The sequence below is a fragment of the Calidris pugnax genome, unplaced genomic scaffold (genome assembly GCF_001431845.1).
Source record: "Calidris pugnax isolate Ruff unplaced genomic scaffold, ASM143184v1 scaffold9, whole genome shotgun sequence".
Lineage (NCBI taxonomy): Eukaryota > Metazoa > Chordata > Aves > Charadriiformes > Scolopacidae > Calidris > Calidris pugnax.
Window position 1 is genome coordinate 138486 of NW_015090778.1, and position 16546 is coordinate 155031.

The 16546-nt window shown below is 59.0% G+C and overlaps 1 protein-coding gene across 6 annotated transcripts in view; it reads left to right on the forward strand.

The window, feature by feature from the left end:
- CEP131 (centrosomal protein 131kDa) overlaps positions 1 to 15302 on the forward strand; it is a 17208-nt gene extending 1906 nt beyond the window's left edge. Inside the window, exons 2-27 of one of the 6 annotated variants that reach the window (XM_014953758.1) lie at positions 842 to 927; positions 1766 to 1880; positions 2259 to 2377; positions 2892 to 3005; positions 3104 to 3253; positions 3594 to 3711; positions 4050 to 4103; positions 4469 to 4585; positions 5588 to 5756; positions 5909 to 6009; positions 6125 to 6307; positions 6675 to 6869; positions 6988 to 7125; positions 8362 to 8487; positions 8589 to 8705; positions 10086 to 10115; positions 11228 to 11330; positions 11630 to 11831; positions 12105 to 12212; positions 12373 to 12490; positions 12652 to 12726; positions 12812 to 12954; positions 13238 to 13415; positions 13516 to 13712; positions 14943 to 15003; positions 15109 to 15302. In XM_014953758.1, coding sequence (XP_014809244.1) covers positions 842 to 927; positions 1766 to 1880; positions 2259 to 2377; positions 2892 to 3005; positions 3104 to 3253; positions 3594 to 3711; positions 4050 to 4103; positions 4469 to 4585; positions 5588 to 5756; positions 5909 to 6009; positions 6125 to 6307; positions 6675 to 6869; positions 6988 to 7125; positions 8362 to 8487; positions 8589 to 8705; positions 10086 to 10115; positions 11228 to 11330; positions 11630 to 11831; positions 12105 to 12212; positions 12373 to 12490; positions 12652 to 12726; positions 12812 to 12954; positions 13238 to 13415; positions 13516 to 13712; positions 14943 to 15003; positions 15109 to 15183 — 3192 coding nt within the window. In that variant the 3' untranslated portion in view covers positions 15184 to 15302. The remainder of the gene's footprint in view (positions 1 to 841; positions 928 to 1765; positions 1881 to 2258; positions 2378 to 2891; positions 3006 to 3103; positions 3254 to 3593; positions 3712 to 4049; positions 4104 to 4468; positions 4586 to 5587; positions 5757 to 5908; positions 6010 to 6124; positions 6308 to 6674; positions 6870 to 6987; positions 7126 to 8361; positions 8488 to 8588; positions 8706 to 10085; positions 10116 to 11227; positions 11331 to 11629; positions 11832 to 12104; positions 12213 to 12372; positions 12491 to 12651; positions 12727 to 12811; positions 12955 to 13237; positions 13416 to 13515; positions 13713 to 14942; positions 15004 to 15108) is intronic. The other 5 variants (XM_014953767.1, XM_014953774.1, XM_014953783.1 and 2 more) reach the window with 5 other exon arrangements.
- Positions 15303 to 16546: the final 1244 nt, after the last annotated feature.

Consider the following 16546-nt stretch of genomic DNA (forward strand, 5'->3'; position numbering starts at 1 on the left):
CCCCCCCGGGAGCATGTGGTGTGGCTGGGTGTTTATGGAGAGCAGCCACACCGCCTTCGGGAGGGGAGAATCTGCCTGGTCCAGGTGCTACTCAGTGCTGCAGCTCTGGGTGCTGCAGTGCTGTGCTGTCTCTCCAAATCTGATCATCCTCAACCATCGGCTGCTCGTCAGGTCCCTTCTCAACCTGTTGACATACACAGAAGGGCAAGCAGGGAAGCATCAGGCTTCACCCTTCCCTTCCTTGCCCAGAAATTCCTGAGTTCTTGGTATCTTCTGCTGGATGCTGTGTTGTTTTCGGGCCTACCCTGCTCGTTGCTGAGCACCCTCCATTCCCTCTGGGGTCAGCGGGAGCTCTGGACTCTTGAGGTCTTGCAGAGTGAGGGTTTCTATGAGTGTTTTTTCAGCAGAGTGAATGAGCCCCAGGTACTTTTAGGGCTCTGTCAAGATCCAGTAGCGGAGAGTCCCTGCCCTCTTTGCTGAGTAATCCCTGCTGTTTTGGCAGCCTTCCCCCGTGCTCATTCCCAGGGCAGGTAACGATCCCAGCCCTCCTTGGCTGGGGAGCTCTCACAGATGAGCCCGTTCCTGCTGGCTCAGCAGCACAGGAGCCCGAGAGGGAGCGAGGTGTCATTGCTCCCTGCCTCAAGGAGAGGTTGGCAGCCGCGGGGATAGCGGAAACATCGTGTCAGGGCTGTGTTGAAGGGGGTGGAGGGGTAGCACCACCAGCGGTGCTATTTTAGGCTGCCTGATTCACGGGGGAAGCCTGTCTAGGCCAGGCATCCCAGCTCTGCCTGCCCGTGCTTCTCCTTAGCATCTCTGCTGAATTTAGCTCTCTCCTCCGCAGGACGATGCGGGATCCCGGGCAATGAACAACCTCCGGAGGTCCAACAGCACCACCCAGGTCAACCAGCGGGTGAACAGCACCCACAGGTACAGCTTCAGCCACCGACACGTGTCCGTCTGTCCCCTGGGTGGGACTGGGTGAAACCCCACCTGTCTGTGGGTGAACAGCACCCACAGGTACAGCTCCAGCCACCGACACGTGTCTGTCTGTCCCCTGGGTGGGACTGGGTGAAACCCCACCTGTCTGTCTGACCTCTCTCATGCTGGGAGGGAACCCAGAGCCTTTCAAAAACATGCATTAAGCTCTGTCATACACATCGGGGGTTATAACCTGGCCTTGGAAAGCCAAGGACGGGGTTTTTGTTTGGTTTTTTTTTTGGAGGGGAAGTCACTTGATTAAGGTTTGGGGAAATAGAGTGTATTTCTGTGGCTCTGTCACAAAAGACACTCAGTTTAATTCCAAGTGACGTGACCATTCAATTACACCAGCCCCTCCTGGACCCTCCAGACCATAGCTGGACTGTGGTAGGAGAGAAAAAGTCCTTCTGTCTCCAGTGCCCTCCTAGGGCTGCCTCTGAATCATGATTTTCCGTCCTTTTGTTGCGCTGTGCTCATTCCTTTTTATATTCTATTTCTGCGTGTCAGGCTGAAATCTAAAGCTCTGCATAAAACCGAATCATTTGTGGATTTCATGGCTGTGGAAGGATTCTCTGTCCTTTTTCCCCTCTGTATTGCCATGGCAGGCGGTAGATGTGCCTCGGCTCTGTGTTGTCAGAGTGCCCTGCCGCGATCAGAGCGTGAAGCAGCCGGTGCAGGATGCGAACCCCACTGTCGCTGCCGCGTTGCCGCGTGTCTGCATGCAATATTAACTCCTGAACACGTGTTCTCTTCCTCCTCTCTGCCTTCCCTGGGTTGGGGCTAAAAGCTCAGAGCAGACGGGAGACTTCCTGACCTTCCTTGAGAGCGGTTCTGGGGGAAGAAAGAAGGCGGCGAGTCTGAGCAAAACCTCCCCGGAAAAGAAAACCACGTGGAACATCTTGGTGAGGACGGTGGCCTCCTGGGGTGGGTGGGTAAAATTTCCTCTGTCTGCCTGAGGGGTTGGCTGGGTTTGGTGGAGTGGGAGGGTTTCCTAAGACCCAAGGATCTGTGATGGCCAGGCTGGTCCTTCCTCAGTCTGTAGTCAAAGCTGGCGCAGTTTGAATGGCCAAAGTGCTCACCTGGTTCTCTAGCCTTGATGCTTGTCTGTGGGCCAGGGCTTTTGGCCCATCACCTCCGTGCTTCTGGTGGAGGCAAAGCCTCGAGCTGTGGAACAGAGGCTTCTTGTATGGGGGAGAAACTGGCTGGTGAAGGAAGAGGGTGGTGTTTGAGGACGTGGGGTTGGTGCTTTCCTACCCTTACTCCCGCTGGCTCTGTGACAGGACGATCAACCACGAGTGTTCCCGGGCCCCTCTGGCTCCCGTGGTGTTGAGCCACCAGTGGGCATGAGGAGGAAAGAAGCCACCGTGCTCCTGGCAGCCAACTTCACTGCCAACAACAGGTAGGAGTGGTGTTGGGAGGAACTACACTGAGAAAACACCTGGGCAGAGAAGGAGGGGGCCAGTGCTTGGCTTCTGTCAGGAAACGGGGAATAAGTGTGGGGCAAACTGATGGTGGTGTGCCAGGCTGGCCAGGACAGGCCTGGAAGCTCCACAGGAGCTTGATGTATGTGTGGGAGAGGCTGCTCTTGCTTTGGGAAAGAGTAAAATTTAAACCCTCCAGGGTTGGGAGAGACTTAAGCCAAGGTTGTGTGTAGAATAGCCTGAAGAGCAGGCTGTTAGGTCTGCTTGGGGTTGGTCTGTCTGTCTGTCTGTGTGTCAGGGAATGGCTCCCGAGGAGCAAGCTCTAGAGAGCTCCCCAATCACTTGTGAGAGCCCACCTGCTCCTTGCCTTGGGGACACTCTGGATATGGTCATGGTTGGGTTGAGGGTTGCAACACCGAGCATCTGTCGTCGGTGCACACCGTCCCTTTTGGATCCAGTGAGTCCCAACACCTTGTCTTCTCTCCACAACAGGAGCAACAAGGGCGCGATGGGCAACTGTGTCACCACCATGGTGCACAACAACTACTCCACCACCGAGAAGGGTCCTGCGCCCAAAAGCTCCAACCAGGCACCCAGCTCCCTCAAGTAAGTGTGGTGAGGTCCTGGCTCGGAGGCTGGGCTGACCCTGCACTCATGTGCTGATGGGGCAGGATGGTACCAAGTAGCTTCATCTTCTGCCTTAGCAACGTTGTCAAAGCCACCTCAAACGAGGACGGTGAAAGCAGCAGCTTTGTGAAATCTCAGAAGAATTTCTCCAGCAACAACATCATGACCCGCAACAACAACAGCAGCCTGCCCCGGAGGAAGGAGGTGACGGAGGAGGAGGCAGAGAGGTGAGGAGGAGCTGGTGGGAAGAGGGTGCCAGATGGAGGGGTGAGCTGCTGCAGGTCTGTTCTGTGTCCTGTGGGGCTCCAGATTTGGGAAGGGGCCCCTCTTTGTGCACTTTCAAGTGGCTTTTTACCCTTCCCGTGACTCGGTTCTGTGCTGAGAGTTGGCCTCATCAAAGGGACAAGTTCCTCCCACCCCAAAAGTCAGCTTGGGAAAGGGTCTTGTTGAGTCAGGGTGTGGGGGGACAGTGGTCCCGGTGTCCTGCTACGGCGGGACAGGGTGGTGCTGCCCAGCTGGTGGCCCAGGAGGACACGGGGTCCACGCTGACCCTCTCTCTCCCCCCAGGTTCATCCAGCGGGTGAATTTGGCCGCCGTCACCATCCAACGTTGGTACCGACGCCACTCGCAGCGGCGCAGGGCGGGAGCAGCGGCTCTGGAGCGCCTGCTGGCTTCCAAAAGAGAGGTCAGTCCTGTCCTTGGCCTCGTAGCACAGACCCTGGGGACACCCTGCTGTCCCCACTCGCCTCGCTGGCCAGGGATTTTGTGTCCCTTTAGTCACCAGACCCTCCAACCAAGACCTGAGGAGACCTTGGCTTTGCATCTAGCCAGCTCCTCGTGGTCAAGGGAGCCGGGGAGGGTCCTGTCCCTGCAGAGGTGTGTGGCCATGGAGGGGGAAGGATGGCTTTGGTTCCAGAGGGGGGTTCAGGCCAGGAGCCCCTGGGCTCAGCCCTGCACGGCCCTGGGAGCAGGCGGACGCGTGGCAGTAGCAGCCCAAATCCTGCTGAATTCTTATTGTCTCAGACACGCTCGTGGCCAGAGGAGGGATACCCTGTCTCGGCTCGTCGTAGCGAATCGGTAACGAGTGGCTCATTAGAGAGTGACGAGGCATCTGCAGCTATTTGTGTTTCTTTGTGTTTAATTATTTATCCCAATAACGAAGAGTGCCATAACTCTTGCATGTGACAGTCTATTTTTAAGCCTTGTCTCCTTGGTGGTTTCAGACCCAGATGACTAATAATTACGTTTAGTTTCTAAAGAAAATAAGCTGTTCTAAAGTGGAGCTTTTTTGGAGGACTCTTTACCTGCACGGAGGGGAGGATTGGGGGGATGGAAAGCCTGGGTATGGGGTGACCTGAGGTGTGGTGTGCCCTTTCCTTTTCTGCTGTGGGTGGTGGGTGCTGGAGAGCTCTCAGTAACGTTCTGACCCTCCTCTCTGGAAGGAAAGGCAGCAACGGATGGAGGAAGGGAATATCCTGGATTTGCTTGAGAAAAAGGATGAGGAACGGCGGAAGATCCGAGAGGAGAAGGCGCGTCTGGCCCGCCGTGCTGCCATCCAGGTAGGGACAGGGCAAGGCCTGCTGGAGACCAGCTTGTTGGCATCTTCTTGTGAGGCAGCCACAGGGCCTCTCTTCTGCGTCTCTTGGGGCTTTGCGTGGAGCAGAGTTAGAGCCAGCCTTGGAAATGGAGTGCTCCCCGTGGACACGGAGGTGCCATGGAGCGGTTTTCCGTTGTGCTCCTGCCAAGCCCTGGCAGCTCCTCCGGCACTTGCGAAGACGGGGCTGATTTCGATCTAGTTCTCGGGGAAAGGGTGACCACGTTGAAACAGGGAGACTGGAGCTGCAGCTCCTCGGAGTGACCGAGGATGAGAGTGCCCTGGGAAGGGGGACCCTCCTCGGGAAGGGGGACCCTCCAGGGTGGGCAGGAAGCACCTCGTCGTCTTCACCCTGTTCTTGCAGCTCCCTCTGCTCCTGGGGCACAGACGAGGGGCTGGCACAGACTATGGGGAGTTGCGTGTTGGCTTGCAGTGTAACTGAAGAATTTTTTTTAAAGCCCCAATTTCTCTTTGCCCTAAATGGAATCGTGTTTCATTGGAGGGGTGTCAGGGAGACACAGCAGTGAGCAGCAGGAGGACGGCAAAACGCTGCAACAGCCTTGAGAGCACGTGTTTGTGCCTTAAGTGACTTTCCAAACCTTGGCTAAGGCAGCCCCCCTGGGCACTGTGGCATCGCTGCGCTGTGCGGTGCTCGGCCCAGAGGATTTGGAGGCCCTTTATGGAGCAGCAAAGGACACTGCACAGGGACATGTGAGCAGGTCCTGTTCACACGTGGAGCTGGCAAGACCCTGGCGACCACCTCCCCTCTGCTCAGAGCAGCACAGAGCAGAGCTGTTGTTCCTGTGCCTTCCCTTTCCCTAGGGTTGTCCCTGTTGACCCTTCAGCAGCACGTTTGTGGGTTGTTGCTGTCTCTCAGGCCCTTGTTAAACACTTAAAGCAGTGCAGGTATATGGTAAAGCACACTCTGTGCTGGGCCAGGATGCTGATGGCTTGTCTGTCCCTACAGGAACTGCACCAGAAAAGGGCCCAAAAGGCTTTGGACGCAAAGCGGTTGGCAGAAGAAGAGCTTGCGCTGGTGAAGGAGAGCAGAAGGGTAGCAAAGAAGAAGCCTGCCAAACCTGCTTCTGCAAGGAACCTCAGTCCAGCCAGCAGTGTCACCAAAGCCAATAACGCTGGTGAGTCCCCTCTGCAGGTCACTGATGCTTTTGGAGCAGAGTGTGACGTGAGGGAGGAGGAGGAGGATGGAGGAGCGGTTCTCGCTCTGGGGAGCTGCTTTGAAGGGGCTGGTGGTTGTAGCAAGTGCCTGAGAACAGTCTGGTTCCTGCAGAGGCCAATTTCCACCCAGTAGCTGCGGAGCCAGAAGAAAGTGGCCTTGCAGACCCCAGCTCTGTGCCCTCACGGGACCCCGGGGCAGAGGATGAACTGCAGGTGAGTCTGGCTTTACCTCATGGGGCTTCTGGCCGGGGTGGTTTGGAGCCTTTGTTGACTCCTGGGGAGATCCGTTACACACTTGTGCTGCAAAGTAAGTTGTCTTCTCCTCTAGGACGTGAGCTCCAGAGAGACGGGTGGTGAGGATCTGGAGACGGTGGTGACTGCTGTCAGCAGGGCTCAGTCCAAGGTCACCCTCAATGAGCTGCTGGACACGCTCAGGCTGTTGGAAGAAGAGCCAGAGCTGCTGCCCCCACCGAAGCTCTTCAAGAAGGACAGATATGCCTGGGTAGACGGGGTAAGCAGAGGGATGAGGCTGGTTGCATCCACCCTCAGACAGCGACGGCTGCCTGGTCAGAGCAGGTTCTCCTGGGCTGTCTTCTCCCAGTACTTGCTGGGTGGTGGAGGGTGAGACCAGTACCAACACTGGTACTGGTTCACTGCCAGAGAAGGCAGCAGAGGGGTTTGGTGCAGCCAGGGCTTGGGCATCCACAAGGAGGAACAAAACCATGTGAGGGCTGTGGTGGGAGTGGGGTCAGCCCAGGGGATCAGGGCTGGTTACTGGGGTGCAGTGGGAGGACTGGGCTGCAGTGATGGAGAAGAGCCAGCACCTCTTCCTCCCGAGCCTTCCCCTGGGTGCTCATTCGCAGCTGTGTCTGCCCCAGCAGGAACCCAGCTCCAATTCCCTGACTGCTGATAACTTGGAGAAGTTTGGGAAACTGAACCACTCCCCGGGGGTCCCCGAGGATGGGGCCCTGCTCTCGGAGGCCAAGCTCCAAAGCATCATCAGTTTCCTGGATGAGATGGAGAAGTCGGAACAGGAGAGGCCCAGATCAGCTGCCTCGGCCACGCAGCGGGAGGTGAGTCCTGAAGTGAGAGGTGATGCAAGACCCTGATGGGAAGGGTCTCTCCTCTCCTTGTCCTGGTTCCAGGTGGTCCTTTTGACCTTTTAATCGTATTTTTTCCCCGCTGTGGCAGGGTCTCCTCTCGGAAGAGGAGCTGGCTCACTTGGAGCACGCCTCGGCTGTTGCCACGGAGGTCACCAGCTCCATCATGAGGCTGAAGCTGGAAGTGGAGGAGAAGAAGCGAGCCATCAGCCTGCTGCAGACAGCCCTGGTGGGTGAGCCACACGTGCTTGTTTGCTGGGGAATGAAGACCAAGAGCCCTCAGCAGATGTTTCTGGGGGCAGTGCCTTTGAAGCACAGGATCAGGGCTCTGCAAATAGGGCTTCCCATCTGTGTCCCCAGTAATAAAGTGCAACGTTCCTGGAGCCAGTGGCTGCCAGACACACCACAGTCACTGTTAGCAGGGGAAAAGCCTGCAAGGTCCTTCCCAGTCTGGTGTGGGTTTCGCTCAGATTGCTCCTTGCTGCCCCTGTGATTTGAAAGGCATCCTCAGTGGTGCCTGGCGGATCCAGAAACCCTTGGTCAGGACCTGGACTGGACTGTCTTTTCCACTGTCCCATGGGGGATTTGGGTGTTCCTGTCAGGGCAGGAGGCCTGAGAACCAGGGACTTGGGTTTAGCTCTGTTCCTCCTTGTCTGGCCCAGGTGGGAAGGGTCTCCCCTCTCCTTGTCCTGGTTCCAGGTAGTCCTTTTGACCTTTTAATCCTTTTTTTTTTGTCCTGCTGTGGCAGGGTCTCCTCTCGGAAGAGGAGCTGGCTCACTTGGAGCACGCCTCGGCTGTTGCCACGGAGGTCACCAGCTCCATCATGAGGCTGAAGCTGGAAGTGGAGGAGAAGAAGCGAGCCATCAGCCTGCTGCAGACAGCCCTGGTGGGTGAGCCACACGTGCTTGTTTGCTGGGGAATGAAGACCAAGAGCCCTCAGCAGATGTTTCTGGGGGCAGTGCCTTTGAAGCACAAGATCTGGGCTCTGCAAATAGGGCTTCCCATCTGTGTCCCCAGTAATAAAGTGCAGCGTTCCTGGAGCCAGTGGCTGCCAGACACACCACAGTCACTGTTAGCAGGGGAAAAGCTGCAAGGTCCTTCCCAGTCTGGTGTGGGTTTCGCTCAGATTGCTCCTTGCTGCCCCTGTGATTTGAAAGGCATCCTCAGTGGTGCCTGGCGGATCCAGAAACCCTTGGTCAGGACCTGGACTGGCCTGTCTTTTCCACTGTCCCATGGGGGATTTGGGTGTTCCTGTCAGGGCAGGAGGCCTGAGAACCAGGGACTTGGGTTTAGCTCTGTTCCTCCTTGTCTGGCCCAACAGTGTCTTCCCAGTTGGGTAGTTCCCTCCTGTACACATGGTAACAGTGTCTTCCCAGTTGGGTAGTTCCCTCCTGTACACATGGTGGAGCTGGTGTAACTTCTTCCTCTTAATGTCTTGTGTCTATCTCTTCCCTACACCCAAAAGGCTCAGCAGAGGGAACTGACTGTCCGGCACGTCAAACAGACCGAGGAGGAGCTTGGCCACCAGCTCAGGCTACAGAGGGAGCAGTATGAGGCAGCTATCCAGAGGCATCTGACCTTCATCGACCAGGTGATCTCTCATCTCAACTCAGACTGATGCTTCTGAAGCCAGAATTGGAGGTTGCTCTATCCTGCCTGGCTGCCCCCGTGCCTTTTCTTCACCCTGCCCAGCTCATCGATGACAAGAAGGCGCTGAGTGAGAAGTGTGAGGCCGTGGTAGCGGAGCTGAAACAAGTGGACCAGAAGTATGGCAAGAAGATCACCCAGATGCAGGAGCAGCACGAGCTGGTGAGGGGATAGGGAAGGTGGGAGGGCTGGGAGAGGAGTCGTGCTGTGGCCAGAGTTGGTTGGTTTTGCTCAAATGGTGCCTCTGCCCAGAGCAGTATGGTCTCTCTCACCTTGGTGGGGCCCAGTCGTTCTGGGGAGCCATTCTTGGTGCACAGAAGGTCTGTGTCACCTGTGGAGCTTTGCCCTGGCTCCCCAAGTGGTTGCTGTCCTCTGCTGTCCAAAGCCACGTGCCTGGGACTGACCAAGAGACAGAGCCAGCTCCTGGGGGCTCTGCTCAGAAGGACCCTTCCCACACACCCTGCTGTCACCAGAGCTCTTCCCTGGCTGGGGGGTGACTGGAGGATCCTGCTTCTGCAGAGGGGAAAGCAGGCGCTGGCACAAACCTGAGGAATTTGTACTTGTGGCCATGTCCTCCTGAGCTGGGTGACTTCCAGCCCCCTTTGCAGGAGCGGGGATGCTCTCAGGGCTAAACGGGGACAAGATTATAAAGGAACATGGAATGTATAAGCAATAACAACTGCCCTCGGTGGGTTTTGCTGGGCTGTTGCCCTGACCAGCACCCAAACACATCGAGGGTGTACTGCCTGCTGGTGGGGGCTGGCTGGGGGCTTCCCTGGGGACTGTGCAGAGAGCTCCCTCTCCTGCAGACGGGGATGGCTCGGCTCACCCTGTGCCAGGCCTGGCAGGGGGGCAGCACCACTGGCTCATAGCTTGGCCACGGGGCTCATCCTGGCCCTGGACCCTGGTCCCTGCTCGCCCTTGGCCTTGCAGCCAAGCTCATGCCCAGGGCTCTGGAGCGGGGCGGGTGTTTGGGCCAGTTTGAGCCTGTGCAGACAGAGATACCCTCCTGCAAACAAAGCGAAGGCTCGCTTGGCTCGCTGTGCCCGAGGTTTGAGCCCAGCTTGGGAGGAAGAAGCCAGTGCAATGTCGCTGTGCTTGGTGCCTGGAGGGGCCCCTTCCCGTGGAGGGATGGGGCTGGTTTTGCTGCTGCGGCCGGCGCGGGGCAGCAGCAGTGGGGAACAGCCCAGGAGCCAGGCTCTGCTCTGTGGCCCCTTCGTTGTCCCTGTTCCCAGCTCTGCCATCCCTGCTTCCTGCACGTGATGGGGGATGTTTGTCCCCGTGGGGGTCCCCTGGTCACCAGAGCAGGTCCCCACCCGTGTGGGAGCCCATGTCCCTGAGCTGTGATTGATGGTGGTGCTGCCAGGCCCGTGGCACATCTGTGTAACTGCCCGGTCGGGCTGTGCCCCCCTCACTCCCTGCCCCTCTGTCTCCCCTCTCCCTGGCTCCCACGTGCACTCAGCTGTTTGGTTTTGCCTCTCCCCTCTCCCCCGTGACTGCCATTCCCCTTCTCTCTCCATCCCCTCCTTTCTTTCTCCCCAGGTCTGGCGCACTTTGGGCCCCTTTTGCGAGGTAAATGTGGTCTTTGCTCTTTTGGGGTTTTTTGTGCCTTGCCCTTCTGCTCTCGTGCCCTGACCTGCTCTGGCTCCACAGGGCCCGCAGGCAGCGGGGCTGGGCTGGGAGCTCCCCACTTGGCAGCAGGGACACCCCTGTGAAGCAGCCCCTTCACCCCATCTCCCCAGGCCACGGTCTCAGCTCCTGCCTTCAGGCTGTCCCCATCTTCCCGTGATGATTTTCCTCCCCTCTTTGTCCCCTTAAGAGCTAGTCCCAGGTTGTGCAGGCAGCCCCCAGCCACTCCCCACCTCCTCTTTGCTTCTCCTCTGGAGCTGTGACATGTCCCCACCTCCTGCACGTGGTTATCATCTGCCCGTGCCAAAACGGAGCCATTTGTGGCCAGGCTGGGCTCTCTGTTGGCCAGTGCATTTCTCACCCAAAACCCCAGCACTGAAGTATGTGTCTGAGTGCTTTTGCCGATGGGAGAGCTGGGAAGAGCTCTGTGGGCAGCAGGGCCTGGGTGTTTCTCCAGCTTTTCTGCTGGAGAGGAGGGTGGAGGAGGTAAACACAGGCAGGGGAGGAAGCAAGAGCAGCAGCTTTGCAGTCTCCGAGTCTTTGAAGAGTTGTGGGGTGCTGCAGGAGCCTGGGCTGCAGTGGTACCACAGTGTTGTCTGTCTGTCTGTCCTCCTGCTGGAGGGTCTTCCATGCCAGGGAGAGGGAAGGCTGGAGAAGAAAACAGCTTCACACATGACCCCATGTCCCTGACAGATGGACTGACATACACGCAAGGACCAGCAGCAGCCCCAGTTCCCTCTGCTTTCTGAGGGTGCTCTCATGTCTCAGCCAGCCAGTGCTTTCCCATGGGTTTTGCTCTTTTCTCCCCCAAGCTCAAGGTCTGTGGGGCAGCAGCAGCCCCATCCCGTGAGAGAGAGGAGAAGGCACTGGGAGAACATACAGCTGCTTCTCCAGACTGGGAGAACGTGCTTGGCTGGGGCTGTGAGAGTTCTCTGTGCTCAGCTCTGACCGTCTGCTCTTCCCTGCATCTTCCTTCTCAGCAGCCAGGCTCCCAGGCTGACAGGGGTCTTCTCCCCTGGCTTCTCCCTGAAGTTTTCCCCTTTGCTTCCAAACAGGAGATCAAGAAACTGAAGGAACTGATGAGCGCAGCCGAGAAAATCAAGCGGGAGAAGTGGATTGATGAGAAAACCAAAAAGATCAAAGAAATCACCGTGAAAGGTACAGGCCACGCTCCCTCGGCGGTGGTTTGAGTTGGGCTGGTCCAGGAGAGGGATGTATCTGCAGGAGCTGCTCAGCGAGGGCAGTCTCTGCTCCCTCTGTTTGGTAGAGGCAGATGCTGGAGGGCAAGAAAGAGGGCAAGAAAGCCTGTGCATGCTCACCCCCTGTCTCTTACCAGCCCCTCTTTGCTAGTTGATATGCTGGTAGCCTCCTCGCCAGCTGCCCAGGGCTGAGGGCACTGGTGTTGGGGTCAGGAGAGCCCCAAGGCCAAGCATTAACTGTTCTTCCCATTGCCCCAGGGCTGGAGCCGGAGATCCAGAAGCTCATTGCCAAGCACAAACAGGACATCAAGAAGCTGAAGATGCTTCACGAGGCCGAGCTGCTGCAGTCGGACGAGCGGGCCGCCCAGCGCTACGGCCGGCAGGCGGAGGAGCTGCGGGACCTGCTGGAGAGGGAGAAGGAGGAGCAGAGCCAGCGGGAGAGGGAGCTGGCCCGGCAGCGGTGCGTCCTCACGGGGGGGAAGGCCTGAGGGTGATTTTTGGGGTTCATGACACGGGGGTGTCCACCACCCACGTGCCAGCGGGTTCGCAGTATTCACAGCAGTTAATATCCACGGGGAGCAGCCCCTTTCTCTCCACCAGCCTGAGGTGGGAGATGCTGTGGTGAACTAAGGGCATCCTCCAGAGTCGGACCAGCCCCTGGGTGGCCCTGGGGAGGGATGGGGCAGGGTGGAGGGGGATGAAAGCCCCAAACCAAGCACACTCTGCCCCGCAGGTGTGAGCAGCAGCTGGAGCAGGAGGAGCAGGCCCTGCAGCAGCAGCGACGCCGGCTCTACGCAGAGGTGGCCGAGGAGAAGGAGAGGCTCAGCCAGCAAGCAGCCAGGTGAGAGGGCTAGCAGCCAGGCCCTCGTGGTGGCCAGGGGCTGGAAGGCACCCTTGAGCTGGAATGTGGTGGGGCTGGTGCTCCAGGGGGGAGCAGCCCGAGGAGGGGGTGGCGAGGCTGGGCCAGCACCGACATCGGGAGCTGCGGTGTGTGCGGGCAGGCAGAGAGCAGAGGCAGAGGAGCTGCGGCGGCAGCTGGAGGCCAGCAGCTCGGCCGTCACCAGGGCACTGAAGGAGGAGTACACAAAGGAGAAGGAGGAGCAGGAGAGGCGGCATCAGGTTCGGGTTTTCCCCTCGCTTCTGGGCCCTGGATTGCCATTTTGGGGTGTGAGCAGTCCAGTCCCCCAGCACGTGGCTGCGGTGGCTGGTGCTGGCACCACTGAGCCCTGTATCCCACTGGGGCTGCTGGAGCTGAGGGTTTGTCTTCTCGTCTCCCACAGGCAGAAGTGAAGGCGCTGAAGGAGCGGCTGGAGATGGAGAAACAGGCCTGGGAGGCGAACTACGTGAAGAAGGAGGTACCAGCAAGGGCTGCCCTGCTCCAAAGGGTGCCACCCTCAGCCTTGGGGAGCGATCGAGGCAACATTTGCCATCTCTCCCCAGGAAGCCTGGCTGCTCTCCCGGGAACGGGAGCTGCGGGAGGAGATGAGGAAGGAGAGAGACAAAGAGATCGAGTTGGTGATCCAGCGCCTGGAGGCTGACATGTCCTCGGCCAAGGAGGAGTGTGAGAGGGCAGCAGAGAACAGGTAGAGGGGGAGGAGGGAGCCTGTGAGTCCCAGCTCCTCATGGGCTGGTCCCCGTCCCCTAAACCCTGTGGTCTCTCCAGTGAGCTCTGGATGCTGCAGCTTGTGGCTGTGAGCAGCGTTAGTGCAGGGGTGAAGTTTACCTCTCACTGAGGAAACAGCTGTGGGTCTCCCGTGGGGCAGATAGATCCCTCCCTTCCTGCTGTGTCGTGGACCTTCCTGCAGCACGAAGGTGGCTGGGGATGGTCCCCACTGAGCCAGGCTACCTGTGCTTCCCTCCCGTTAGGATTAAGAGGATCCGAGACAAGTACGAGGTGGAGCTGCAGGAGCTGGAGAGGTCTGAGCGGAAGCTGCAGGAGCGCTGCAACGAGCTGAAGGGGCGGCTGGCGGAGCTGGAGGGCGAGAGCATCCGTCTGCAGGGCCTGCTGAAGCACAAGGAGCAGGAGGTGGAGGAGATCCAGAAGGTGGGTGAGCTCCCCCTGCTCCATGCCCTGCGTTTCTCTGTCCCCCTCCATCGCCTCGTGCCCCTCTGTGCCTTGATGTCACCTCCTTGCCCTCCTGCAGGTGAGGGACCAGCTGGTCCAGGAGCGGAGCGGCCTGGCAGAAGTGATCCGGCAGGAGTTCACCGACAGGCTGGTGGGGACACAGGAGGAGAACAAGCAGCTGAAGGCAGAGATGGTGGCCATGAGGGCCCGGCAGCGCCTGGAGCTGGACAGGGTAGTGCGGGAGAAGGACAAAGAGCTGGAGGAGGTTCACAGGAGGTGAGGCTGCCTGGGCACAGAGCTGGGGCTGTGGGCACAAAGCTGGCCTGGGGGGCATTGTGTCCACAGTGCTGCATCCTCAGGCATGGCTTCCAGTCCTGCCAGGGTGAAATGGGCAGCAGAGTCTCACGCGAGGCTGGCTGCCTGCTCAGCTGCTGTGAATCCGCTGGCCTGTGTGACTTGTAGCCTCTTGTGTCATCCTGTCCCCAGGGCTGCTCCCTTGCATGCCCAGGGTGGGCAGCTGGAGCCGTGTCAGGGCTGCTGCCAGGAGGGACCAGGGGTGCCCAGCTCCATCTGCGGTGCCTCCCTGGCACCGTGGAGGTTGAGGGCAGCTTGACATCCCCAAAATGTGCTGGGGAACCCCAGCTGCCGGCTTCACAGCACCCCAAAACCTGGTTTGCAGGGAGCAGGGGCTGTGGTTGTCCTCGGAGCTCTGCAGGGCTGTGCTGTGGGGCTCAGCTCCATCCTGTGCTCAGTGGGGAGCTGGTGCAGGCTCAGCTTCAGGCAGGGATGTGAGGCTTCCTCTTCCCTGGAGTCTGCCTGCGGGGGAGGCATTTTGCAAGTGAAAGGAGAATGAGAAGGGGAAATGAATTGTCCCCCTGCGGGAGTTCTTTCTGTGTGGGGCAGTGCCCTGTTTGAAGGGCTCCCGTGTGGGGCAGAGCCGTCCCTCCTGTGGGGGTCTCTACAGGGCTGCTCACCCCCAGCTGTAACAAGAGGCTGTTGTTTGAGCAAAAGGAGCTTGCTGACTTTCCTGGATCCTGCTGAGCGATTCCCACTCACTCTGAGAGCCAGGATCACTCCCTGAGTATGAGATAACCAGGATCCCCTTTCCCCTTCCGTCCCTTACGTGCAGCCTGGCAGAGGTTGAAACACAGAAGGTCTGGTGCTCTGAGAGCTCTGTGGGGAAGAGTCCAGCCACGAGGCAGCAACCGTGGGCTCGAGAAATGCGAAGAAACTTAAGATCCCCTCCCTGTGGTCCTGTTAATTAATTAAGTCTTGTGAAGCTCATGTCCCCTTCTTCCTGTAGCTGACTCCATCCAAACTACATAATGCTCAGCAAGGGAATAAAGGTGCTTTCAGTGTGTAATGGCACCCAGAGACCAGAGCTGATGCTTTCTGGCTTCTTGTGGTGCTCTGGGTGGGGGGAGAGGGGCTGAAATTGTCCCCCCAAGGGCATGGGGGCCAGCCTGGTGTTTGGGGCTGGGGTCCTCAGTGTCTCTGTCTGTTCAGGGTGAAGACAGCGGTGGCGAGGAAGGAGGAGAGCGTGAGCAGCCTTCGGAAGCAGTACGAGGTGAGTGAGGGGGGGCAGCCAGCTCTGACCCCCCCAGACCCCTTGGGGGGCTGCGGTTCTGCCCCGGGGGGCAACCAGCTCTGCCTCCCCTCTGCTCTCTCGCAGGCGGCCGTGCAGAGGGCAGAGCACCTGGAAGCCCTGCTGGAGCAGCAGCGAAAGCAGCTGCTGGCCAACAACTGACCGTGCTGCTGGGGGGGCTGGGGGGGGAGCAGACACCCCTGAAGGTGGGACTGGGGTCAGGCTCTCCCTGCCCCCCCTCCTCTGCCCTGATTTTTCACATCCTGGTCCTGGTGCCGTGGGCCCTGACGGGGGGCTCTCAGTGGTTGGGTTTTAGCAATAAATCTGCGCTGGTTTCTACATCCTGTGCTGTCTGTGTCCCCTGGGGGAAAGTGGGGGGGTCTCTGTCCCACCACTGGCATCCACCACTTCTTTCTCTTTGCTGGTGGATTTGTCCCTCCCCATGTGTATCGGTGCTGGGGCATGAGCTGCTCTTCCTTGTGGTGTGAACCCTCCTGACCTGACCCCGTGTTCCTGCATCCCCTGACCTTCCCTGTGGTGAGACCCGCAGGGTCATGGCTGAGCTGGGGGACAGAAACCTCTTCTCAGGAGGAGATTTTTAGGTTGGGGGCTGTGCTGAGCCCCCCCCATTCCCACCACGGGCGAGGGATGGATGGAGGTGGGCGCTGTCACCTCTCAGCCAGAGCATGTGGGTGCTCTCAGAGAGTGCCCAGCTCCTTCTTCTAAAACAAAATACCTGGGATGGTGTGGGGAGGCACGGCCCGGGCAGGATGAGATCCTGCAGCCTCTGGTACCTGCAAATCTCTCAGCACCCCCAAATCTCTCAGCACCCCCTGACAGCGACGGGAAGTGCCTGGGCCGGGCCGGCGGCATCTGTTTCCTCTCGGCAGGGAGCGTGTGACTGCTCCTCTGCAGCCCTTTCCCTCCCCTTCTCCCTCCGAGGAGACCAGGGCTCGGTGCAGGGACAAGCAGATGTTTGCACATCCCGAATCCCGGGGTGTTTCCCCCCCCTCCTGCCCTCGGCTGGTGGGCAGTGGGACATGGCAGCGCTGCCAGAGCCCCCTTCTTTCCGGGGAGAAGCACTTGGGGAGATCCCACCATGATGTGGAGCTGCAGGGAGAGGGGTTCAGCTGCTTTTTGGCACCAGCATTTGTCTTGGTGTGGCCTCCTGGCTGTGGCTCCCTGGGGGATGCCATCCCAAGGCCCCCATGGATGCCACGGACCCACAAAAGCCCCTTACCCTGCCCGTGGTGGGGAACATGAGGGGCTTCTCCAGCCCCGGGGTGCTGCTGGCTGGGGCAGAGGGTGGCCAGGTCCTTTTCCCTTCCCTGAGCTGCCCCTCTGGTCCCTCGGAACAAGCCGTGAGGGTGGGGGGAGGAGGGCACAGCCCCCTTTTGCCGGGAAAGGCCGGGCACTGGGTTTGTTTTCATTGTTGTTGCTTTTTTAACCACCGTTTCCTGAGCGTCGCTTCCGTCCTCCGCCCTGCGCAGCCTCCGCTTGGGCCACCCCCAGCCTCCTGCCCCGG